This window comes from Saimiri boliviensis, chromosome 12, assembly GCF_048565385.1.
Source record: "Saimiri boliviensis isolate mSaiBol1 chromosome 12, mSaiBol1.pri, whole genome shotgun sequence".
Lineage (NCBI taxonomy): Eukaryota > Metazoa > Chordata > Mammalia > Primates > Cebidae > Saimiri > Saimiri boliviensis.
Genome location: NC_133460.1, coordinates 30,774,273 through 30,801,257, shown reverse-complemented (window position 1 = coordinate 30,801,257; position 26,985 = coordinate 30,774,273). Strand labels below are relative to the sequence as shown.

Here is a 26,985-nt window from a genome sequence, read left to right as displayed (position 1 = left end):
CAGCACATTTTTTTTTAGAGTAACAAAAAATATTTTATCAAAACATAAGGTTTACAGAAGTTTCCAGATAAGCCATTCAAAATGGTCACAAACCTTTTCGAAGCGGGGAATGTACACTTGACAGCAAAGTCACAGTGTTATTAGTGAGGGCTCTGATGTTTGTTTAATGTTCCCGTTTTACTTCAGTCAACCTTGTCCATCTACATTGTTTAAATAAAATTAGGCTTAGCTAGAGAACATATTGTAAAGATCTGCTTAGCTGCTGTTAACCAGTGCAATTAGATCACCAAAAAACAGGAGAAAGGAGCACATAAAATTAAACTACCTCCTTCCTTAAAAAGGAAAAGAAAAGAAAGACATTCACACCCCTGCAGCTAACCTGACAGCTACCTTCATTCACAGAGGACACTTATTTCTAAGCACATTCTGTTGGTCATAGCAGGTAACATGGCCAAACCTAACACCTTTGGGACTGGGAAGTGTACTGTTCATGATGAAGGCTCTGCACATGATAGAGGACATTGCATATATAATTCTGTAAGGAGAGAATGAAGAGTTGAAGACAGTATCTACTCTCTCACAGAGATAGAGAATGTTTCACCTTTTTATAGTTCTGCTGTTACTTCGGATGCTCTAGTAACAGCTGAGTTCTAGTGCTGAAAAAGAAAAAAAAAAAAACCCCAGCCAACACTCAGGAAGAACAAGGAAAGTGACAGAACCCTGAGGATTAGAGTAGTCCGAGGAAATAATCACTTAGATTCAATTGCAGCACAATTCTTTCTGGAGTTAAAAGACAAGATTTCCCAACAGAATAGTTTATTCAGTAAATGACAGAAAGCATCACTGCTGTCGAATCTGAAAGATTGACTTGGAAGATCAAGTAGAAAAACATTGTGGAACGCAGAGGAAAAACATCAACCATTGGAAAGTTATAGGGGAAAAATAATGAGACTTGATGATCTGGGAAATTTAATGGGAATTTTTAGGGCTGTTAGTGAGGAGTGAGGAATTTACTTCTTGGAATAAATCACATCCTAGATAATACATTTTACTTTGACAGAATTATCACAATTTCTCTTGGAAACTTTATGCCCTTTCTGAATGGAAGTAGAGAGAAAGCATCTTAGAACTTAGAACTTGCCTTATCTTTAGCAGACAACAGAAAGTTACCCAAGTATTAGATAAAAGTAGAATCATAGGGAAATTTAGTCTTTGGGGTCTTGAATGGGGACTTGTGAAAAGTAGGAGGAAACTTTTGGGAACATCCCACATAAGCAGTACTTTAGATTTTTCTAGGAGAAGGCAAACAACTATTGGCTATTTTGAGTAAAGGAACATTAAAGAAAGCATGTAAAAACACGGATCTAAAACATGTAGCCTTTGTAGGCACCAAAGATAAAATAGTATTTAGGTTTAGTACCATAGGAAAGGGGGAAATTATTCTTTTTATGGCTCATAGGTCCCGAATGACAGTACACACCCATTTCATTGTTTTTGGCCGGTAGTATGAGAATGTTACAGGGACTGGTAGAGGTTTAGGGAGTCTTATAATATGCTTTCTACTACAGGTTTTAGTTCTGTATAGCTTCTGGTTGTTGATGATATTATGCAGGTTTGGTAAAGGTTTAGATTGGGGCCAGTTGCAGTGGCTCACTCTTGTAATCCCAGGGCTATGGGAGGCTTAGGTGGGCGGATCATGAGGTGAGGAGATCGAGACTCTCCTCACTAACACGGTGAAACCCCATCTCTACTAAAAATCCAAAAAATTAGCCAGGCATGGTGGCACGTACCTGTAGTCTCAGCTACTCAGGAGGCTGAGGCAGGAGAATAGCTTGAACCTGGGAGGCAGAGGTTGTGCTGAGCTGAGCTCATGCTATTGCACTCCAGCCTGGGTGACAGAGCGAGACACTGTCTCAAGAAAAAAAAAGTTTGATCATTTTGAACCATAATGAATGGGTTCACTGCCACTAATTTTACCAGTATCAGTGGAGCTCAGTGGAGATTTTGCCCACAGAACAGTGGCACCTCACTGAAATCTTTAAGGATACAAATTTGATGTGACCTCATGAATGCCACTTGTCAACTTGTCATATCATGGAAGAAGCCATGATGAGAATATTTCTCTGGTGAATGCATTTGTACAGTTAATCTTTCCCTATTAAGTGGCATATGTAGTAGCACAAAGGAGGAGCGAATGTTGGTCAAATGTTTTCTGGGTATTTGTGGGCTAGGATTTGGAGGCTGTTCTCGGAGGAAAGTTTTTTTGAGATTGTATTAGTCTGTTCTCATGCTGCTATAAACAACTGCCCGAGACTGGGTAATTTATATAGGAAAGAGGTTTAGTTGACCTCCTGCATGGCTGGGGAGGCCTCAGGAAACTTAGAATCATGATGGAAAGGGAAGCAAACACATCCCTTACATGGCAGGAGAGAAGTGCTGAGCAAAGGGGGAAAAGCCCCTTATAAAACGATCAGATCTCGTGAGAATTCACTATCACGAGAACATCATGGGGGAAATCACCCCTGTGATTCAGTTATCTCCACATGGTCCTGCCCTTGACACATGGGGATTATTGCAATTCAAGGTGAGATTTGGGCTGGCACGCAAAGCCAAACCATATCAGAGATGTAAGGACAGAAAAGTATGATACATTTTCTCACCCATCAAAAGGGTCATGGCTGACATGCCTATAACAAAAGACAGGTTAACAAAAAAGTATAACACATTTATTTAATCGAAATTTTACGTGACATGAGATTCTTAGGAAGTGAAGACCTAAAGACCTAGGGAAAACTCTAATTTTATTCTTAAGCTTGATAAAGAATGGACAGCTGTATAGAAATATGATTGGACAAAAGGGTTATGAACTAATAGTGATAAACTGAGGGTGGGGAGGGTGACCCAACAAGGACTGTCTGTTTAGATTCTTCTTGGATTCTCTGTAGTACTTCTGCTTCCTAGGTATAGCGCAAAACCCCTCTGAAATGAGAGTCTTTAAAGGAAGAAAGGAAAAGAGAGTGAGTGACCTTTCAGGGTTTTAGGGCTTCCTTTGAGGTAGAGGATTTTTAGTTTCTATGACCTGCCTTAGGAGAGGAATTCTGGTTTCCGTGACTCACTTTGAAGAAGGAAGAAGTGAGGATAGGAAGATCAGAAGGATCTTGCCCCTGAGGCATTTCCAATTTTCCTCAGTTCAAAGTACTCATCTTGCCAAAGTGCCAGGCTTTGTAGTATCATATTCTGATCCCCAACGGAGAAATCCACACCTGAGTGTTTTGGTGACCCTGAGCATAAGGTAACAGTTGTGGTTATAGGTTGATATTTTAGTGCTTGTATCAATTAAACATTTGTAAGGTTGTCCTTTAATACCTAGAGAAATTTATTTTTGACCTTAAGGGTGAAACAAAATTTGGTGCTTGACTTCTTCAGAATGCTTTTGTTAATAACACGTTTTTCTTCTTTGTTTGTTATCTCATGCTAAAGACTTCCTTCAGAAGGCCTATGTTTTTCTCTAGCAGGGGTTCTCCACTCAGTTAAGGCCCAGTCTCGCCTGCATCTGCATCTGGTTGTGATCAGCACATTGGGTTTTTGAATTGGGATGCCTTCAGGTTTACTAGTTCTTTCTTTAGTTTGCCACAAACCATATCATTCCCTATGGTATAACACACATTCAGAGGGACTTATTTTCTTTTTTAGTTGTATTTGTTCTGTTTTAAATTTTATCAGTCTCTTGGTCAGGGATGGTGACTCACTCCTGTAATCCCAGCACTTTGGGAGACCAAGGCATTTGGATCACTTGAGGTCAGAAGTTCAAGATCAACCTGGCCAACATGGTGAAACCCCTTCTCTACTAAAAAACAAATAATTAGCTGTGGTGATGCGCACCTGTAATCTCAGTTACTGAGGAGGCTGAGGCAGGAGAATAGCTTGAACCAGGGAGGTGGAGGCTGCAATGAGCCGAGATCATGCTGCTGCACTTCAGTCTGGGCAACAGAGCTAGATTTCATCTCACCAAAAAAAAAAAAAAAAGTCTCTGACAACTGGATTTATCTCCGTCTTGTAATTTTGTTTGTTTTCTCTTTTCTTCTCTATATTATTTCTTTTGTTTTGTCAGGGAACCGTTAATCTTTTCTAAGGAACCCTCAGCAGTCTTATTCCACATTATCTTCTTAGCAGCATTTTACAATATATAAATGCGTGATTGACGTATCCCTTGAGAAGTTAAACATGGCGCTTCCTGCAGAATCTTGGAGCAGTCATTTCTCTAGAGTTTACGCCCACTTTGTCTCAGTTTGAACATTAGTCTTTTTTGGTTATGGTGAATGTTTGCTTCCAATGCTTACTTGCCATTATGCTTACGTTTGAGTTCAGGTTTCAATAAAGATTCCTCAATTTGGAGTCTATATGTGCAACCTACATTAGCAAATACGAAAATACCACATCAGTTTCTACATTGTAATTGCTCACAATATTTAACACATCTCCTGCCCTGTTCTCCCAGTTTGCTTGCTTCTTCTTCTATGTACACTTCTGTGTTGATACCATTCAAATAACATATCAAGTGGTGTTTTTTTTTTTTTTTTTTTAATGGCGTTTCTTGCTTTGGAGGGAGTAGAATTTTTCTTGCCTGAATTGAAGAAATATATGAATTCAGAATAGTTAAATGTAGATTATCTCTTGCTCTGTAGAGTTACTCAAACTAAAGTAACATTTTAATATCATATAGAAATACTTAACTGGGCCTTAACTGAATCTCTGAATATAATACAAATATGAATTTATATATGATCGCTGAGGTAGAAGAATCCCTTGAGGCCAGGAGTTTGAGACCAGCCAGCCTGGGCAGCATAGCAAGACCCTATCTATTAAAACAACAACAACAAAATAAAAATTTAAAAAATAGGCTTGGCATGGTGGCTTGTGCCTATAGTCCTAGTTGCTCTGGAGGTTGAGGTTGAAGGTTTGCTTGAGCTCAGGAGTTTGGGGTTACAGTACGCTATGATTATGCCACTAGACTCTAGCCTCGGTGACAGATTGAGACCCTGTCTCAAACAAAAAGAAAAACCTTCTTGAGATGATTATTTTAAATTTTCTTTTGCAATCTCGTTTTCTACTTCTGACCTTTTTTGACATAATGATCACCATGCCTTTGTCAAGTTTTCTGTAAGTGAACTTAAAAAAAAAAAACATGTAAGTTCAAACATAAGTCTTCTTTTAAAACATGAAAACAATTTTTCACACTATTAAATGTGTATTTCTTCTTCCTCAAGGTGACTAATGAATTTAAACAAAATTTCATTGTCTTTTTGAAAATTTATTTGAATTGTTATACGTTTAGAGAAAATACATTAAAATGAATTCAGTATATATGAGAACGGAACAGCTATACTTTTTAAACTGCATCATCCTTTTTTGGAATGCCAAAGTTTGTTTTCATCCAGTATACTGTAATGAAACACTCATCATGTTTCAAATTCAAGTTTTTGGGTCAGTGAAACAGTAATTTAAATAAGCGAGTTTTTGTTTTGTTTTGTTTTGTTTTAGTGGGGATTATGTTGATTGTATAGCTCTTTGTTACAAGGAATTCTGAACATGCAGGACTTGAACTTTCTCATGTAGTAATTCTCAGACTAGAGAATCTTTCCTGTTCTGTGGCTTGGGTTAGTGTTTAGCAGTATTTTTAGTAACCGTCTTAAGTCAGTAGCTATGTAAGCACTGAGTGAAGATGGAGTCACAGGGCAAACTGGGCTTGCTTCCCACAGGGAGGGCTGGGAATTGAGCAGGAAGGAAGGCCTGTTCAGCAGTGCCTTGTGTGCAACTATGTCTGAGTAGGCAGCGGTAACATAATGTCTCCCTTGTGCAAAGTAACTCTCTTAGTGAGTGCTCAGATATGTGAGGAAAAAGTATTTGGGTAAGTGAAGAAGCTTGGGATGTTTCAGAAGAATTCTTTTCATGTTTTTGTGGTATTTGGGTTTAAGGGAGTGTACTGTTTGTTACTGCAAAGTACTGGCTTTGTTTTCAGTGGCATTTTAGACTTTTTGAACAAGCTCTTACTGCAGGCAGATTGAAGCATCTTACTTTCTGAAAATGTGGGCTTAATTTTAAAAGTGTGGTTTGTTTATGATGAAAAGTTAATTTGTGCTTCTTGAAATCAGTGAAAATTAATTGTAGCAGCCTTTTGTAGAATGAGTTCTCTTAAAAAACTGCTGTTTCCTGTCATTTTCTTTCTGAAATTAGAGCCAATTTGTGATATGATCAAAACTACCTAAAACTGATTATGAGTGTTTAAAATGTATAATGTTGATTTCAAGGATAATTTGCCTGTTTTAAAACAGTGTGGCAGTTAATGGTTTATGTGACTGTGATATAAAAGTATTTTGATTTATTTTGAATAATATTAAGTTCAGTTTTCACCAGAAGAACTGATTATGCTTTTAGAAATCTTGATATTGTGATTCACATAAATGACTGGTATTTTTAGAATATTATTTTTATATTTTCAGCAGCATTTAATTACCAAGCTGTAAGTAGTTAACTTTTATGGAGTGTGCACATGTTTATAGTCTTTTTGCTTTTGAATCTGTCTAGTGGAGTGTGACAATATGAACCGCTTTGACCGACCAGACAGAAATGTTCGGCAGCCTCAGGAAGGATTTTGGAAAAGGCCACCCCAGAGGTGGAGTGGACAGGAGCATTACCACCTCAGCCACCCTGACCACTATCATCACCATGGAAAAAGTGACTTGAGCAGGTGAGTACTGTTCTAACTTAGATTTCATTTGCTGTCCTCTGATTTTGAGTTATAATTCTCCCTTTCCCACAACCTTCCAAAAACCTGTTTTTGTCTGGTTTGTTTTTAGAGGCACCAAAAAGCACTTCGGATTTTATGTGGTCTAATTTGTTCTTTGTGGCCCAAATGTTTTTTCATTAGTTTTATCATAAATATAAATATTCTATTTATATCTGCTTTTTTGGACTTCAAGTTATGGTATGATTTTCTAGCTCTCATTTGGAAATGATTAAATGTTAACTTTGTTAAAGTTTATTATTTTTCTAAATAATATTTAGAATTAGTGCCAAGTGGTTGGTCTTCTTTTGCTCATGTAGTAAGTTAAAATTTTAAAAATCCACAAGTACCATTAAAAACAGAAGAAGGTACTGTTTAGTGCTGAAGGTACTGTTTAGTCTTTTCCAAAGTAGAGGGTAGTCTTTAATTTGGTTAGATCTTATTTGTAACGAAGCTCAATAGTCATTCAAACCTGGGATCAAAACCTGACCTGGCACAGATTAGCTTTGCAATCTTAGATAACTTTTTAAAGCCATCTCTACTTCACTTTACCGTCTTTAAAACATAATTAATAATATCTTTCTCTCAGTGTTTGAGAATCAAGGATAAAAGTGCCTAGAGTAGTGTCTAGTTTACAGTAGGCACTCTATGGAAGTTATTAATTTTTCCTTTTCACTTTCTTACCCCTTTCCACAGGGATTTGAGGTCATTTTGGAGCACATTTACAATACAAATAGTACAACTAGTATAAAAATAATGGAAGAAAAACATGCTGTCATGTATTTTGTAAAACGAGAGCAAAAAAATTGATTCTAAGATTCTTTGCAGTAAAAGCAAAGAATAAAATTCAATTTAGTGTGACATTCACAGTATGCATAAGATAAAGGATGTATTTTTTTCCTGAAATAATTTGTCAGAACAGTTAAGCAACGTTTAAAAAAAACTGTGCTCCTTGGATGTCAACAGTTGTAGTAAAAGAGGTTCCCCAGTCAAATGAGTATGAGAATGAATAGATATAAACATTTTTTAGACGGTGGACTCCACTGTGCTTTTATATTATAATACTGTGATTTTGCAAAAGGTGGTAAAAAGTGTAATATGTAGCCATTTTCCAAAACGTATGATCACAAATTCCTTCTACTTAGTGTCTTTTAAGGGACTATGGTATGGATAATCCACATGAGTGATTCTTACTGAGGAGAGAAAAATGCGCAGCATTCTTAGGGGTTGCTAATTTGACTGACTTAGCACAGAACTTCCCAACAATTGGACTGAGGTACACTGGTTGATAATTTTATTGAAACCCTCAAGCTTTGGGGTGTTGGTGCTGAGTTTCAGACACCTAGATCCACTCGAGCAAGTTTTGGGATGGGTGGTACCAAAAGAAACCTCCTCCAATATGAGCCTTACCCCTTACCTTAAAACTATTAATTTATCTCTGTGCCTTAATATTAAAAAGGTTTGAGTGTACTAGCCCCAGGGCCTTTCCAGTATTGTATGTGCAAAAGTCCTTTTCCCATTTTAAGACTTCCTGAATGTTGCCTCGCTTTCTTCAGTCTCTTTAACTACCATTATTAATGTCATTAGTTAGGATCATGTCCTATTCATAACCCAGGGGTGTTGGAAAGACTAGTGGTTGAGAACTAATACAACCTCTCATGTTCTCATCATAATACTGCTCTGTCTTTTTACCTGGCCTAATCTTTTACTCCTCTTTTATGCCCAGACCTTTTTTTCCTTCTACACCTGTTGATATACTATCTGGAATTCTCTCATATCCTAGCAAACTCACATTCTTCATCTCTTCAGCTACATTCTCCTAATCCTAAATGAAACCTAGGTCTTTCCCAAATGTACTCCTTTCCCAGTAACATTTTTACACCAAAGATTCTTGTTTTCCAATCACCCAATACTTTCCTGTTTAGAGATGGGGTTTTTGTCCTCATTCCTTATTGTCACTTTTAAAGGAAGTAGTATTAAGTCCTTTTTTTTTTTTGAGACTTAGGGCATTTGGCTGTATCAACTCCTGTTTACTGGTTCCTACCTGGAGCTTACAAAAGGCTTGGTCCTTGGCCCACTTTCCCTCTTTATTAAAAGCTTTGCTGCATAGTGGCAGTGGCTGCAGCGTTCATGTACCTGAATCATTTAATCCTCTGTTTGCTTAGTCCTGTAGGACAGTAGTCTCCAACCTTTTTGGCACCAAGAATCAGTCTCCTGGAAGACAAATTGTCCACAGGAGTCCGGGGGGCTGGTTTTGGGACTGGAATGAAACCTCAAATCATCAGGCATTAGTTAGATTCTCATAAGGGGTGTGCAACCTAGGTCCCTTGCATGCACAGCTTGTAATATGGTTTGTGCTCCTGTGAGAATCTTAAGGCTACAGCTGATGTGACAGGAGGTGGAGCTCAGGTGGTAATGCTTGCACGCAGGACCACTGCTCACCTCCTGCTGTGTGGCCTGGTTTCTAACAGACCATGGACTGGTACTGGTCCCTGTCTAGGGGGTTGGGGACCCCTGCTATGGGATTTTTCTATATACAAGATATGTTATCTGCGAATAGTTTAACTTTTTCCTTTCCATTTTGGATTAATTTCTTTTTATCTTTTGTGTAATTGCCATGGCTACAACCTTGTGAAAGCCAATAACTGTGTCTTGTTTCTGATAATAGGGGAAAATAAATATTTCAAATATTTTACTGTTAAGTGTGATATTAGCTGTGGATTTTTAAAGAGACTTTTTATCAGTTTTAAGTTCCCTTTCATTCATGAATAGTTGAGTGTTTTTATCATGATAGGATGTTGGATTTTGTCAGTTACTTTTTCTGTGTCTATGGACGTAATCTTTTCTTCCCCCTTCATTCTACTAATGTGGAGTAATACATTGGCTGCCTTTCAGATGTTGACCCAACCTTGCATTTCTTGGCTAAATTCCAGTTGGTCATGCTATACAATTCTTTAGTATGCTGCGTGATTCAGTTTGCTAGTATTTTGTTGAAGATTTTTGTGCATATATATTTATTGAAGATGTGTGTGTGTGTGTGTGTGTGTGTGTGTGTGTGTGTGTGTGTGTAGATTTTGTGTATATCCATTCTCAAGAAATATTGGTCTGTAGTCAGTTTTTTTTTTTTTTCTTTCTTTCTTGAAGTATCCTTGTCTTATTTTGATATCAGGACCACACAGATTGAATTAGGAAGTATTCCTTTCACTTCTACTTTTGGGAAGAGTTTGTGAAGGATTTTTGTGAATTCTTTGAATGTTTTCTAGAATTCACCATTGAAGTTATTTGGGCCTGGGCTTTTCTTTGTGGCAGTTTTTTTGATTGCTAATTTAATTTTTTTTAGAGATTCTATAGATGTCTTTTTTAACTTGTTGATTTATAATGTTGTTTAAATCTTGTTCTTTCTCATATATCTTTGTCCAGTTGTTTTGTCCGTATTGAAAGTGAGGTGTTCAAGTCTCCTAATTCACTATATCTTGTAGGGAAGGTGTAATAGCAATAAACTCTCTGTTTTTGTTTATCTGGGAATGTCTTAATTTCTCTTTTATTTTGAAGGATAGTTTTGCCAGATGTAGACTTCTTGACTGACAGTGTTCCTTATAATCTTTTAACCCCCATGCTTTCTGATGAGAAATCAGCTGTTAATGTTATTGAGCATGTCTTCCACATGAATCCCTCCCATTTTTTCGGCATTAAAGATTTTCACTTTTTGTTTGGCTTTCAACAGTTAAATTATAATGCACCTCTCTTTTAGTTTATCATATACGTAGTTTGTTGAGCCTCCTAGATATGCAGACCAATGTTTTTCATCAAATTTGGGACACGTTTGGTCATTAAGTTCTTTCTACCTCTCCGCACTTTGCTCTAGCCACTTAACTAAGGGAATATATGAGCATCATTCCTTGCTTGTCTTAAAAAAATTGAAAAAGATAAATACAAATAATGTGAAAACTACTTAAATCAGATTTCTCCCTGGCCAGGATTTGTTTTTTTTTTTTTTTTTGTGGTGGTTTACTGACTTTTCTAGACAGATTCTATAAAAAGTCTGTATTTAAAAAAAAATTGAAGTCTTTGCTTGGTTTGGTTAAGTGGTCAGCTCATGGTTGGATGGAGATTTCATTGAATTTCTTGAACTAGTAAGTCTCTCAGCCTTCACCAGGGGGCTCTGTGTGTTTGCCTAGTAGTTTGCAGCCTAGGCACACCTGCAGTCCCTGTAAGTAGTTTGCAGCTCTACCTTAGCCTTCACTTCCTGCTTGTTCCAAATTTCAAAGTTAACCAAAGGTGGAAGGTTAGGGAATTCTCTGGTATTTCCTTGGCATGTACACAGCCTACACATGCAGATGTTCTTTTCTATTCCCAAGACTGTATTGGAGCTTTCAAAGCCTCTTATGGACATTGCTTTCCTCAGGTTTTCATTTTATGATTTCTGTTCAGCTCCTTGTTTGTCCCAATTGATATTGCCATTTCAGGCTGCTGAGATTTTAAGCAGTGCATTAGGGATAAGGAAATTACTGAACAAGCTTTGAATCAGCTCAAATCAACTTCTGAGAATGGGCTATTTCTAGGGAGGCTCCCAGACAGATCAAATCATAGCAGTTCTTTGTGAGTGGTGCTTTTTGGAGAGTTCTAAACCCGTTTTGTCCCCCAATCCCTGGTAACTGCTGGATTTCACAGCTGCCATACTTGTTGTAAGGCTTTTGGTTCTCAAGTTACTGCAAAGCTAAGGAGATGGGCATGACTACTGGATAAATTAAAATGCCTTGAGCTTGCTGTTCTCTCTGAGATTGAGCAGTGTTTATTGATTAAATGCTCCTTAATTGTTGGAAGCATTTGACTGATTTTTAGAGTTTTGAAAAAGTTGAGTTTGACAGATTTGCCAGTGTTCTCAGTGCTTTAATGGAAGAATGGAGTTTTAGAAATCTCTGTCATTCTGGAAATGTTTCTCTTCATTTGTCATGCTTTATTTTTCTTTTTTTAACTAATAGGTTTTTTTTTTTAGAGCAGCTTTGGGTTTACAGAAAAATTGAGCAAAAATAGAGTTCTCTTATGCTTTCTCACCTTCTGTTACAGTTTCTCCTGTGATTAACATCTTGCATGATTTTGGTATTGTAATTGATTAGTCACTATTGATATTATTTACTAAAATTTATGGTTTGTATTAGGGTTCACTCTGTTTTGTATATCCTATAGGCCTTGACAAATGCATAATGCCGTATCTCTACCATTATAGTATCATACAGAATAGTTTCACTACCCTTCAAATTCTGTGTGCTCCACTTATTTATCCCTCCCTTCTTTTTTCGAACTCCTGGTAAATACTGATCTTTTTGCTGATTCCACAATATGGCCTTTTCCAGAATGCCAGATAGCTGTAATCGGATAGTAGGTAACCTTTTCAGATTGGCTTCTTTCACTTAGCAAAATATGTGTAAGGTTCCTCTACATCCTTTTGTGGCTTGGTATTTCATTAAAAACAAAAACAAAAACAAAATGGCGGGGTGCAGTCACTCAGGCCCAGAATCTTGGCACTCTGAGTGTCCAATGCAGGAGGATAGCTTGAGCTTAGGAGTTCAAGAGCAGCTGGACATATATTGAGTCCCTATCTTGACAAAAAAAAAAAAAAAAAAAAAAAAATTAGCTGGGTGTCGTGGCACGTGTCTATAGTCCCAGCTACTCAGGAGGCTGAGGTGGGGGGATCACTTGAGCCCAGGAGGTTGAGGCTGAGGTGAGCCGAGATCACACCACTCTCCATCCAGCCTGTTTAACAGAGAGAGACCCTGTCTCAAAAAAAAAAAACCAACTGAATAATATTCCATTGTATGGATGTACTACAGTTTGTTTATTCATTTACTTACTGAAAAATATCTTGGTTTCTTCCAAGTTTTAACAATTATTAATAAAACTGCTATAAACATTTATATACAGATTTTTGCATGGGTGTACATTTTCACCTCATTTTGGTAAATATCAAGGAGCAATATTGCTGGATCATATAGGAAGCACATGTTTAATTTGGTAAGAAACTGCCAAACTGTCTTCCAAAGTTGCTTTACCATCTTGTGTTTCCACCAGCAATGAAGGAGAGCTTCTTTTGCTGCTCCATCCTTATCAGCCTTTGGTTCTATGCTTTGGACATCATTAACCATTAAGTATATAGTGGTATTTCTTTGTTGTTTTAAATTGCAGTTTCCTAATGATAAGTGATGTTGACCATTTTCTCACATGCTTATTTGCCATCTGTATATCTTCTTTTTTTTTATTTTTTTTTTATTTTTATTTTTTTTTTTTGAGACAGAGTTTCGCTCTTGTTACCCAGGCTGGAGTGCAATGGCGCGATCTCGGCTCACCGCAACCTCCGCCTCCTGGGTTCAGGCAATTCTCCTGCCTCAGCCTCCTGAGTAGCTCGGATTACAGGCATGTGCCACCATGCCCAGCTAATTTTTTGTATTTTTAGTAGAGACGGGGTTTCACCATGTTGACCAGGATGGTCTCGATCTCTTGACCTTGTGATCCACCCACCTCGGCCTCCCAAAGTGCTGGGATTACAGGCTTGAGCCACCGCGCCCGGCCATCTGTATATCTTCTTTAGTGATGTGTCTGTTCAGATCTTTGTTCATTTTAATTTAATGTAACTAATTTATTTTTTGAGATGGAGTTTCATTCTTGTTGCCTAGGCTGGAGTACAAAGGCATGATCTCAGCTCACTGCAACCTCTACCTCCCAGGTTCAAGCAATCTTTGTGCCTCAGCCTCCCAAGTAGCTAGGATTACAGGCATGCACCACCATGCCCGGCTAATTTTGCATTTTTAGTAGAGACAGGATTTCTCCATGTTGGTCAGGCTGATCTTGATCTCCCAACCTAAGGTGATCCGCCCACCTTGGCCTCCCAAAGTGCTGGGATTACAGGCATGAGCCACCGCACCCAGCCCTATTTTGTTTATTACAATTTCAACTTATACTTTAGATTCAGTGGGTACATATGCAAGTTTGTATCACATATACATGGACATACTGTGTGATACTGAGGTTTGGGATACAGATGATCCCATCACGCAGGTAGTGAGCATAGTACCCAACAGTTTTTCAGCTGTTGCTCCTCTTTCAGTCCCATCTAGTAGTCCCCAGTGTCTACGGTACCATCATTTTGTCATGAGTACAATGTTGAGCTCCCACTTATGAGTGAGAACATGTGGTATTTTTCTGTGCCAGCTTTAATTCGCTTAGAATAATGGCCTCTAGCTATTTGCCCATTTTAAAATTGGGTTATTTATTCTATTATTGAGTTTTAAGAATTCTTTGTGTATTTTAGATACCAATTCTTGTATCATGTATGTTTTGCAAATAATTTCTTCCAGTCTGTGACTTGTCTTATTCTCTTGATAGTACTTTTTGCGGAACATATTTTAAAAATTTTTTATCATTTTGAACATCCATTTTTTTCTTTTGTGGGTTGCACTTTTCATATTATATCCAAAAAACTCATTGCCAAATCAAAGTTCACCTAGATTTTCTCCCCTTTCATCTTGTAAGGATGTTAGTTTTGGATTTTGTATTTATGCCTATGATCCATTTTGACTTAATTTTTGTGAAAGATTTAAAGTCATTATTTTGTTTGTGGTTGTCTAGTTGTTCTAGTCTCATTTGTTGAAAAGACTATCTTTTATGCTCTGTTGAATTGCCTTTGCTCCGCGGTTAAAGATCAGTTGACTATATATATGTGGGTCTATTTCTGAGCTCTTTATTGTGTTCAGTTGATATGTCGGTTCTTTTGCCAATACCACACATGTCATTTTGATTACTGTAGCTTTGTGTAGTAAGTCTCTAAGTTGAGTAGTGTTAGTCATTCAATTTTCTTCTTCAATATTGTTTCAAATGTTCTGGGTCTTTTGCCTGTTCTAATAAAAAGTTTAGAATCACCTTGCCAAGCATCCTCAACATAACTTGCTGAAATTTTGATTGGGATTGTGTTAAAATATTACCACAAACATAAAAATACATACATTTAACTTTTAGTATAAAGTTTTTGTTAATGGTGAGAGAAGAAACATTAATGATTTTGTGAAATCAAGACTGTGACTCAGGTTACATAAGAAATGAAGAAGAAAAAAATCTCTCTTCACCTCACACATGTGTACATGCAGACACATACACACACAGACACACACACACACACACACACACACACACACACACACCCCTGCACTTGCCAGTCTAACCTATGAATCACAGACTTTTAGAATAACATGAAATCTCACATCTTAGTAATCAAGAAGTTCTGTTGGAAGTAGGGAGAATAAAGTTGTTTCTAAGTATATGTGTAGCCATAGAATTTGGAGAAATTCCTTTAAAAGTGCAATAAATAATTATGCAACAATGATTTTTTTATGCTTGTGGGTTTAATATCAGGTTCTTCTACTATATGTGAATTGAGTTTAAGTGGGTAAAGGTTATCTCTTCAAGAATCTTTTCTGCAGTTTTGTCTGCATCCTATTCTTTTTGATTTTATTGGCAGCACTTAAAAATATTAAATAATATTGGAGACAGTGGGCTTTCATTTCTCATGCTTCTGTAACTACTGAACTTATTTTTGCCTTTGCCCATATCTCTAAGGGTTCATTTCTTCATATTTACTTGCTTGTCTGGGCTATGATTGTCCACATAAGACCTCACTTCACTGACACCTGGCTAGCATTCTAGTGTGTTCATGCCACAACAACTTTGCAGTCTTCTTGTTGCTTTCACTGCCAGAGTTTTCTGTTAGAAATTCATGAATGTTAAAATTTATATAGAAGTACAAATTTATCCCTGTCAACTTAATGTGGGATATTACGGTCAGTAATTCTCCCTTCATCTCTTATTTTTTATTGCCCTTCTTACACATTTGCTGCTAGATTTGTGTCTTTAGTCTTTAAAAGTGATTTTACCTCCTATTCTAAAATTTATTTTCTTATGTGGGAACAGCATCATCACCTCAGAATCTGAAATCTCAATTCTGATATTAATATCTTCATTATCTTTCTGTCCTGTGTTCCTTCTCCCTCCTATCTTCACAATCTCCTTTTAATTTTCTGAAAGTAATGCCTGTTATGTTTTTCCTTTCTGTTTCATCTTTGCTTCTTTCTGTCTCTTAGATTTCTCAGTTATATTCATTTTTCCCCCCAGAAAACTTTTCCTCCCAGTGGGATTTTATGTCCCTTTTAACTTACTGTCAGATGGTTTAGTAACATATACATGGAGGCAAAGCAAATGTGTTAATATTTTAACAGTTGGTAAATATAGGTGAAGAGTATATTGTTGTTCATTATAGTATTCTTTTGATACTTCTATTTGAAGAAATATTTCAAGATAAAGAGGTTGGAAACTATTGATAATATGATAGTAAGTTATTTAATATTTACTGTATATTATGTACTACTCCAAGTACTTTAAGGTGTATTATCTCATTTAAATCTTATACTAATCTAAGCAGATAAGTATTGTTATTATGCCCATTTTATAGACTAGAAAATGAAGCATAGAGGGATTCAGTAACTTGCCCTGTGTGTTGTGTAGCTAGTAAGTGGCAACTGAATTTGAACTCAAATGATCTATGCAGGTAACATTAAAATGAATAAGATGTGACTCTTTTTTTTCCGAAGGGCTTACAATCCAATTAGAGTTGATAAGTATATAGGTTTCTTTAGTTTATGCTGTGAAAGAAATTAAAGATCATAAAATGATAGTTTTATCTAGTTGAAGGGATCAGGAAGGGGTTTCTGAAGAAAGCAGCATTTCAGTACTAGGAATAAATACAGGTTTAATTTTGAATCTCATGATGAAGGTATTTGAAATGCAACCCAAAGGATATAAATTTGTCCAGTGGGCAGTAGAGAACATTGAGAGTTAAAGAAACTATGGAATAAATATTTTCAATAGCTAGTTACTGTCAGATAGGATTTAAACCTAAATCTGAGGTGAGAGCTGGCTGTTGTGGTTTTTCTAGATGTCAGTTCTTTAAGTTGGTGAACAAAGACTTGTTGACTCTTCCTAAAACATTTTAAATGTATTAGTTCCATGCATTTGGATCACCTTTATGTCAGCTTAATATGTGTCCATATTCCGTATCTGATTCATACCTGTCTCTCACTTGGCAAAATAAGAAGTACATTTTAACTTGAGTATTAACTATTCAGATTATAATTCTAAAGCAGTGCTTTTGTCATGCGACAGCTACAAAATTTTAGAATCTTGGAGATATAAGCTTTAAAAAAAATTCTAGTGGTTAAAATACATGTTCCTTACCCATTCAGTACAAAATCAAAAAACCAAAAACCAAAAAACAAAAACAAAACAAAAAAAAAACAAACGAAAAAAACCCTGAATAAAGTAAACTAAAAAACCAAAACTCAGATGCAGTACACAGTTAATTCCTTCATGGAGTTTATAATTTGGCCTGAATTGCAAAAATATATATATTGTAATAAATACTATAATGGGTCACAGTATACAGGTCTCTATAAAAACAGCTTTGGAAGTGCCAAATACTGCCTTTAGGGATTTAGAGAAGTGTTCTCTGAAGTAGTGTCAACTAATTTAAGATGAAGAGGAATTATCTAGACCGAGTGTGCAGTGGAGGGCAGAATGGAGAGACTGGCAAAGACTCCCCAGAGGTTGTGGTTTGGAGATGAGAGTTTAGCATACTTTTGGGATCTCAGTTAATTAGCTGTGAATTAAGAAGCCACTCTGAGGGAGGCACGTGTGGTGAGGGAAAAAGTTGAAAAATAAATAGGATTCAAGAGCAACAGTTTAAACATTTCTAAAAATCTTTTTCTTGGGTTAAAAGAAAGTCAGGCCTGAAGTACTTATGAGAATTTATGAGAATTAGTTTCAGAGAAAAATAATCTTGTGAAAATTGACCTCATTTTGAATATTCGAGAATTCAGAGATTCGGAAATATTTGTCAAAAGCTAGAAAATTTGGTAGAAACCATATTTCTGTTTTCAATATGGTTGAAATTTAATGCATTGGGATTTTTGCATATTTAATACGTGATGAATTTAACTTTAATCTTGATGTTAAAATAGCCATTATATTGGAGATAATATTTTTTCACTGTCTTATTTATTGACATTTTGCTAGAAGTTCAAGACCAACCTGGGCAACCCCTGTCTCTACTTACTAGCTAACTAGCGGACTACACACACACACGCACACGCAGACACACACACACACACAGAGAGAGAGAGAGAGAGAGAGGGAGAGGAAGAGGGAGAGGGAGAGAGAGAGAATGAGAACAATTTCACATATATTAGAAATTCTTGGCCGGGTGCAGTGGCTCACATTGTAATCCCAGCACTTTGGGAGGCTGAGGGGGATGGATCACCTGAGGTCAGCAGTTCAAGACCAGCTTGGCCAACAGGGTGAAACCCTGTCTCTAAAAAAATACAAAAATTAGCTGGTGCCTATAAGCCCAGCTATTCAGGAGGCTGAGGCAGGAGAATTGCTTGAACCCAGGAGGCAGAGGTTGCAGTGAGCCAGATTGTGCCATTGTACTCCAGCCTGGGCGACAAAGTAAGACTCCATCTTAGAAAGAAAAAAAAAAGTTCTCATTACAATTTAAGAACCAACTGGAATTAAGGTAGCAATTTTTAAATTGCTATAACTATGACTTCTGGTTAAAATATTTAGTTTTTACTCCTATGAAACACATTACTTTTAATTTTTTTCTTATTCAGCATGTATGTTATTGTATGAATCCGAAGGGAAATGTAACAATTTTTGGAGTAGTTTTTTTTTTTGTCGTTGATACAGAGTCTCACACTGTCACCAAGGCTGGAGTGTAGCCGTGTGATCTCAGCTTACTGCAACCTCTGCCTCATGGGTTCAAGGGATTCTCCTGCCTCAGCCTCTGGAGTAGTTGGAATTACAGGCGTGTGACACCAGGCCCGGCTAATTTTTGTATTTTTAATAGAGGCGGGCTTTCACTGAGAGTAGATTTTTTTAATGCACTGTAAGATTAGGAAATATGTTGTGTATAGAAAACCTTTATCAAAGCTTATTTAAACTTTGTTGGAAAACACGCTTTATCAATAATATAAAATAAAAAATAAAAAAACTGTCTTAACTGCCTGTTGGGACTCTGAAGAAATGGGAATACAAGGATGTGTACAAACTGAGAGTTAATGTTGATAGCATCGTTATGGGGCTAAAAAAAAGTGTACAATTTAAGAGGTCAAAGTCAAAAACTAATGAACAACAGTCAGTGCAGAAAAGGAAGAATAAAATTTTTTCAGATGAGGTCTTTTCAGAGTATTTTGTTTCTATCCGGGTTCCTAAAGAAGGTTTATTCATCTAATGTGTAAAATACAAAAAGGATGGGGGATATAGAAGATAATTGTTTTAATGAACTAGAGCAGATTACGCCTTTTGTGGAAACTGTGTACTCACATTTAGTGACTGAGATGAGTACAAGTTAGAGGCTTGATGATAATGGTAAATGATTTGTAATAATCACTGCAATAATTTCATTATTTATTTATTTCTGAAATTATATTGCATATGTTTTCCCTCCACCTTCTTCCCTGCCCTTCCAGAGGCTCTCCCTATAGAGAATCTCCTTTGGGTCATTTTGAAAGCTATGGAGGGATGCCCTTTTTCCAGGCTCAGAAGATGTTTGTTGATGTACCGGAAAATACAGTGATACTGGATGAGATGACCCTTCGACACATGGTTCAGGATTGCACTGCTGTAAAAACTCAGTTACTCAAACTCAAACGTCTCCTGCATCAGGTGAGTACATAATGAGCATTTCTAGCTCTGATATTTTGAATTATAAAATGGATTTACTTTTTAAAAATAGTTACTTGGGTTACTAATGTCTTTTTAGATTTCTGTACAGTAGTGCTTGTATATAGTACATAACAGAAAGTTTTGTGGAAAAAACCTGTGGAATATTGCATCATAGTCTCATTACACAGCCCCTGGCATTTATGAGTTGTATAATATTTGGTAAGCCAATCTCTGCTTCTGTTTCTTCATTTCCATAATACCTACATTGTAAGGTTGTTGATAGAATTAGAAATAGTAGTTGTAAATTGGCCAATCCAATTCCTGAAACATAGTAGGCATTCAGTATTCAGTGGCTGCTACTCTGATTTGAGCTAAGTGGCAAATAAGAAACGATTTTTGCCTATATAATCATATAATTTAGTTTTTGTTTGGAACCTTCAAGTTTAATATTCTCCAGCCTTTTGTTTTGTTTTGTTTTGAGAAAGTCTAGACTCATAGCAGTGATGTCACTTGTCCAAAGTCACAGGATAAGCTGATATTGGAACCTGGCATCTGATTCAGTAGCACTTACTTTGTTTAAGCATTTAGCACTTAGAGACAAGGTCAGATGTATAGCAGAAAATCAAGGAATAAAACACTAATTTTAAGTTATAGATACCTTTTGTTTGGTTTTAAATCTATATTTATACTTCGTACAATAGCCAACATTAGCTTAAAACTACAGTTGAGAAAGAACAGCCTGACTTTGCTGCTCAGTTTGCTTTCTGTCTTATAATTCCTGGTGGCCATCAAAACCAAACACATGATATATGCACACGAAAGGCTAGTTGAACTGAAATTTGGCTCCTTTGTTAGAAATGATGGTGAATGTAAATATTCTGTTAAAGTCAGGTAAATTGTTTTCTTTTACTCAGTTATGGATTTTCTGTACTATTCTCCAATCTTGTGTATATATGACTACTTTTTTAAAAAGAAACTTTTCTGTGCTAAAGAACAAAAGTGTGGAGAATCTTTTTGCATCTGGGAATGTTTGACTTCTCTTGAGGTAGAAATAGATTATATGATTGAATTATCCAGACATTGAGCTTACAGACTAGTTTAACTGTAACTAGAAAATAGGCATTGGTATATAGTGTTTTTCTGCTGGCTGGTCTGGGGAGATGATTTTTTGATTAGGAGTTGTAGTGTCAAAGGGAAGAGGTGGTAGGGAATAGTTGGAAATAGGTAAAATATGTCAGATATCCACTGTGAACCAATCATTGTACTAGCTATACCATGTACCAGCTTTTGTGTTTGAGTGTACTGTCCTGAATCATGAAGCATGATTAGCTAATAAGACCAACCCACCTCTAATAATGAAAGAAGTAGCATAATTCAGGCGGTAATAGGTGAATTGGTAACCAATGATTGGTACCATAGGAGTTAAAAAGTGTTTTTTTGAGGTTCTTTATATAAAGTAGTAAATCTCTTAATGACTTTTTTCTGTTATTGTGGCCTCTGAAATCTTAGGTACTACACACTCATAAAATTGATTTTATTTTTTGTTTATGTAATGACAACAAAATTATGAGAAGAAAATTGCAACATCTTTTTAGGTCATCTTTAAAGTTTCCCAAATGCTTTAAAGGTGACTGAGTTCAAAATTTTATGTCTTGCCTCTTTAAATTTGTTTCTGATTTTACTGAATTTAAAAAATCAATGTGATACATATACATAGTCTTCAAAAAAAATTTATACACTATTTAAAGGCTTAATTAAAAAAACAGTATTTCTGGCCCCCTCTCCACCTCAGTCCACCCATTCTCATCTGAACAGGTTACTGTCCAAAGCTTCTCCAGAGCCGTCATGGAGGGACATAGTCTGGAATTTTTTTTTTTTTCCCCCCATAATCTGGGATTGGATACATTCTTTCCTGGATAGCATGTCTTCTTTCTTCCTAGTTTATTCTCTCACTTTGCTGGAACATATATTTACTTCTAAGAGAGGATTAATGAATGGCACACTTTTTAAGTTACTTCATTACTGAAAATCTCTTTATTCTGGTCTCACATTTGATTGATATTAATAAGTTTGGTTGGTATGAAATAGTTTGGTTGTCACAGAAGAGAGTTTTCCCTTAGAAATTTGAGGATATTGCTTTTCTAGGATCTCATTTAGCCATTGGAAGGTCGACTGCATTCTGGTCCATTGTACATTGTGTTTTGGCTGTTCTTATCTCTGGGATATTTTAAATCTCTTATTTCTAGCATTCTGAAGTTTCACAGTGATGTCCTTGGATTTGAGTTTTGTTTTAGTTGGTTGGTTGTTTTCCACCTGATGTTTTGGCAGTTAGTAGGCTCTTTGGAGATTAATGTAGTGTGAAATTTTGTTGTTGTTGCTATGATTATTCTCTCTCCCCTGTTTTCTCTGTTATCTTTCTGAAATCTTTAGTAATCAGAAACTAGAACTTCTGAATTGAATCTCTTCATCTTTTTATTTTTTCTTATATGTTTTTCTTTTTATTTGGGTTTGGTTATGTTTCCTGGTATATTTTCTCAACTTGATATTCCAGTTCTCTATTTTTATTTAACTCTTTATCTTGGCAATCATATTTTCAATTTCTAAGAACTATTCCTTATTCATATTATTCAACTTTTTTTGAAGAACTATGTTAAGTAGAGAATTTCTGTTTATTCTTGTTGAGAATTCTTTGATTCCCTGCATTCTTTCTCTTTTTAAATGATCATTTTTTTCTTTATGCTTATTTTGATTTCTTTTTCTTTTGGAGTATTTCTTCAGGTTTATAATGACTCTTAGTTGTTTACTCAGGACTCTGTACATAAGCCAGGCTTCTGAATTGGCTGGCTTTATGTTATGGTGTTGTATGGGTATAAATGAACCCTCAGCATCTACTGAGTGAAAGGCTTTTCCTTTTGAGCTGGTTGTTATTTATCTTAAGAAGAAAATTTTATGTTGGAATAAGGTGTAAGACTGGGAAAATGTTCATTTCCTCCACAGACTTTCAATTCATTCCCAGAGTTTTAACCTTAAGGGGTCATACATTATGTGGTGATAAAAGAATGAGAGGAAGACAAATTCAGAAGTTGGATATTCAGTAGGAAAATTAGTGAGATCTCTTTAGCTTCTTAGTGTCCTAAAAAGATGGTGGGCGAAGGTGACGGTGCTACGTTAAAAGAAATGTAGAGGACAAATAGATAACGATGTGAAACTAAATTATATATTGATTTGGACAGATCAGCTATAAAGGACATTTTGGATTAGTTGGGGAAATTTGAATATGGCTTGTATATTAGAGGAGATGGAAATTTACTAAAATGGAAAGGAGAGATTGTTGACTGAATAAAGCAGGTTATAAGGCAGTATGTACATTATGATCATTTAGCTGTCTATATTTACATCTGTGTATTTTTCCAATGGGATATGCACTAAGGTATTAGTAATGATATTACCTGGATGGTGAGAATGTAATTTCTTTTTTGTGTGTTTTTTTAAAAAATTGTGCTTTCTTATTTCTTTTTTTGTTTGTTTGTTTTTTGATATGGAGTCTTGCTCTGTCATTAGGCTGGAATGCAGTGTCACAATCTTGGCTCACTGCAACCTCTGCCTACCAGTTTCAAGCTGCCTCAGCCTCTCAAGTAACTGGGACAACAGGCGCATACCACCATGCCTGGCTAATTTTTTGTATTTTAGTAGAGACTGGCTTTCACCATGTTGGGCAGGATGGTCTTGATCTCTTGACTTCATAATTCTCCTGCCTCGGCCTCCCAAAGTGCTGGGATTATAGGCATGAAGCACCACACCTGGCCTTTCTCATTTCTAATTCTCTACACCTTATTATTTTTGGGAAGAAAAAAAAAGGTTTCTTAAAAGATATGTGTCTTATCCAGTGATTAGTTAAGCAACTGGATACTTTGTAATGTAGGATGCTCACACTACCTGATTTCAAGCTATGTTCCAAGGTTCCAGTGACCAAAACAGCATGGCACTGGTACCAAAACAGATATATAGAGTAATGGAACAGAACAGGGTCCTCAAAAATAACACCATATATCTGTAACCACCTGATCTTCAGCAAACCTAACAAAAAACAAGCAGTGGGGAAAGGATTCCTTATTTAATAAATGGTGCTGGGAAAACTGGCTAACCGTATGCAGAAGACTGAAACTGGACCCCTTCCTTACACCTTATATAAAAATTAACTCAAGGTGGTTTGAATACTTAAAAGCCTAAAACGATGAAAACTCTAGAAGAAAACCTAGGCAGTACCATTCAGGACAATAGGCATGGTCAAAGACTTCATGACGTTGAAACACCGAAAACAATCACAACAAAAGCCAAAACTGACAAATGGGATCTAATTAAACTAAAGCGCTTCTGCACAGCAGAATAACCTATCATCAGAGTGAACAGGCAACCTACAGAATGGGAGATGATTTTTGCAATCTATACATCTGACAAAAGGCTAATATCCAGACTCTACAAGGAATTTAAACAAATTTACAAGAAGAAAACAACCCCACCAAAAGTGGGCAAAGGATATGAACAGATACTTTTCAAAAGAAGATATTTATGCAGCCAACAAACATGAAAAAAGCTTATCACCACTGGTCATTAGAGAAATGCAAGTCATAACCACAATGAGATACTATCTCATACCAGTTAGAATGGTGATTATTAAAAGGTCAGGAAACAACAGATGCTGGAGAGGATGTGGAGAAATAGGAATGTGTTTACACTATTGGTGGGACTGTAAATTAGTTCAACCATTGTGGAACACAGTGTGGCGCTTCCTCAAAAATCTAGAACCAGAAATACCATTTGACCCAGTAATCCCATTACTGGGTATATACCCAAAGTATTATAAATCATTCTGCTATAAAGACACATGCACACGTATGTTTATGGAGGCACTGTTCACAATAGCAAAGACTTGGAACCAACCCAAATGCCCATCAGTGCTAGACTGGATAAGAAAATGTAGCACATATATACCATGGAATACTCTGCAGCCTTAAAAATGAATGAGTTCATGTACTTTGCCAGGGACATGGATGAAGCTGGAAGCCATCTTTCTCAGCAAACTAACACAGGAACAGAAAACCAAGCATTGCATATTCTTACTCATAATTGAGAGAACATATGAACACAAAGAGAGGAATATCACACACCGAGGCCTATCAGGGATTGGGGGGCTGGGGGAGGGATAGCATTAGGAGAAATACCCAATGCAGATGACAGGTTGATGGATATGCAGCATACCACCATGGCACATGTGTACCTGAGTAACAGACCTGCACATTCTGCACATATATCCCAGAACTCAAAGTATAATAATAATTTTTAAAAATGTAGGAAGCTAGCGAAGAGGCAGAAGAGATAGATTGATTTAGGGCACCTTGTCAATGGCCTTGTGTGCCACAAAGTTAGCTGGGGCATTGTTCTGTTGGTAGTAGTAAGCCAGACAAGTGACTTGGCCAAATTGCTATTTTTAGAAAAATTACTGTAAGGATTTGAAGAAAGTGAATAGCAGAGGAAGTGAACTAAGTTGTAGTAGTTAGGAGGCTGTTGCACACATCCAAATTTTAGGCTAAAGTTGTTAAGTTTAATTGGGCATTTTTCTAGGTTCTCCGTTATACATTATCTCTAGTCCAAAGACCAGGTGATATTGGATTCACCCTCAGAGTTGAAAAGGGTTAGGCTCAGAAAACTAATTAGTGATAAAACCAGGGTTTAAGAGTTGACTTGAGCAAAGTTCCTACTGCACACAAAAATTTAAAAATTGTAAACCATTATATTTGGCCTTTGATCTATTTTTTATTTGTGGTTTTACTCAAATCAAGATTACTTTATAGTTTAAACAGCCCTTTTGTATACCTCATTCTACTTATCATAACATCATTATGGGATAAGAAAGACAACAGTAATAATTCTATTTTAATGGTCAGAAAACTAAGCCTGAAATTTAATTGTGTTTTGCAAGGTCACCCAGTTGCATATTAATGTAGAGTGTATTTTAAATTCAGAGCTTTCTAATTATTTTAGCTTAACACCTCTATACAGTTTATTGCTTGATTTAGAAATTTTGAATAAGAACTTTGATCCTGATATGAAGAACATAGGGACATGATGAAAAAGGTCATTTTTTATGTTATCTTGTCTCTTTAAGTCTCTACACCCTCGTTCAAAAACTTATTATCAAAGCATATTATACATACAGAAAAGGGCATGATTAATACGTATGTATCATAATGAATTTTCACAAACTGAAAATACCTATGTAGCCAGCATCTAGCAAAAATGAAACATTACTAGAATAGAGGCCTCTGCTTGCCCATTGTCATGGTGGCCAGTGGATTTCTGAAAATATAGATGAGTTTATCTGTATCTGAACTTTGAAATGAAATCTTACAGGATATACTTGTTTTATATATGCTTTCTTTTGCTTAATATTATATTCATGAGTCATCTATTTTTTTTGCATCATTCTCATTGCTGTAGATTATTCCATTGTGTTAATATACCACAGTTTATTTCATTTGTTCTCTACTTGATAGACATTTGGACAGGTTTCCTTTTTGTTGTTGTTTATTATGAACACTGTTGCTGCTGTATTCTAGTATGTGTCTTCTGGTGAACATATGTGTGCATTTTTATTGTATTTATACCTATAAGTGGGATTACTGGGTTAGTTATAAGTTAGTTAAATATTCAGCTTTAGTAGATAGTACAAAGGTTTTCTAAAGTAGTTATACCCATCCACTTTTCCCCCTTCTTATTTCTTTTCATTATTTTTTGTTTTCTCTTGTCATATTATCACATTCAGCATCTGTTTTGACCTTGCAATAAGAAGTGAAGAATTTAAGATGGAGTGATGGAAAGGCATAATGATACCTCTTTCTAGCATTTTATTTGCATTGGAAAATATTTGATTTCTATGATTTATGTTCTTTCTACTTCAGGATGCTTGTTTTGGTGATAAAAATAAAGGAGTATATAATAGTGTTTTATGACCTGTCAAATGTGATATGCAAATATTTAGTTTCATTATTTCCTCTCCCCTCCAACATTGAGAATAAAACCAGTAATTTTTCCCTCACATAATTATCCTGTTCTCTGTGTGTAGGGGCGCTGGGGGTGGTGGCAATAGTAGGTAATGGAATATTAGAAGTGGCATCATCCTAAGTGGGGTTCCCTAAGAGCTAAGAGGCTTCGGAATGTTTGCCACTTGGCAGCAGAGAACCAAAGAAAAGCCAGAGCATGCATGCTTCTCTATTCCCCCACTTTTCTTATCACTCCAAAAAAAGGAGTTTATTAAATATTCATAATAAAAATATATGCAACATAAAGGTTCAATTTAACTTAGAATGTGAAGGAGCTTGTACCCCTAACCACCTAGGTTAAGAAATAGGACCTTAATAAGCTCCCTGTATGCTCCT

General features: G+C 36.2%; 1 protein-coding gene across 8 annotated transcripts in view; it reads left to right on the top strand.

Annotated features, from left to right (window-relative positions):
- Window positions 1-26,985, top strand: part of CCSER2 (coiled-coil serine rich protein 2) — a 172,768-nt gene that overhangs the window by 79,388 nt on the left and 66,395 nt on the right. For 6 of the 8 annotated variants that reach the window (XM_003929945.4, XM_003929946.4, XM_074382194.1 and 3 more), the window contains 2 exons: window positions 6,586-6,748; window positions 19,354-19,549. In XM_003929945.4, coding sequence (XP_003929994.2) covers window positions 6,586-6,748; window positions 19,354-19,549 — 359 coding nt within the window. Of the gene's footprint in view, window positions 1-5,415; window positions 5,909-6,585; window positions 6,749-19,353; window positions 19,550-26,985 lie in introns of those variants that run through there. The other 2 variants (XM_010340547.3, XM_010340549.3) reach the window with 2 other exon arrangements.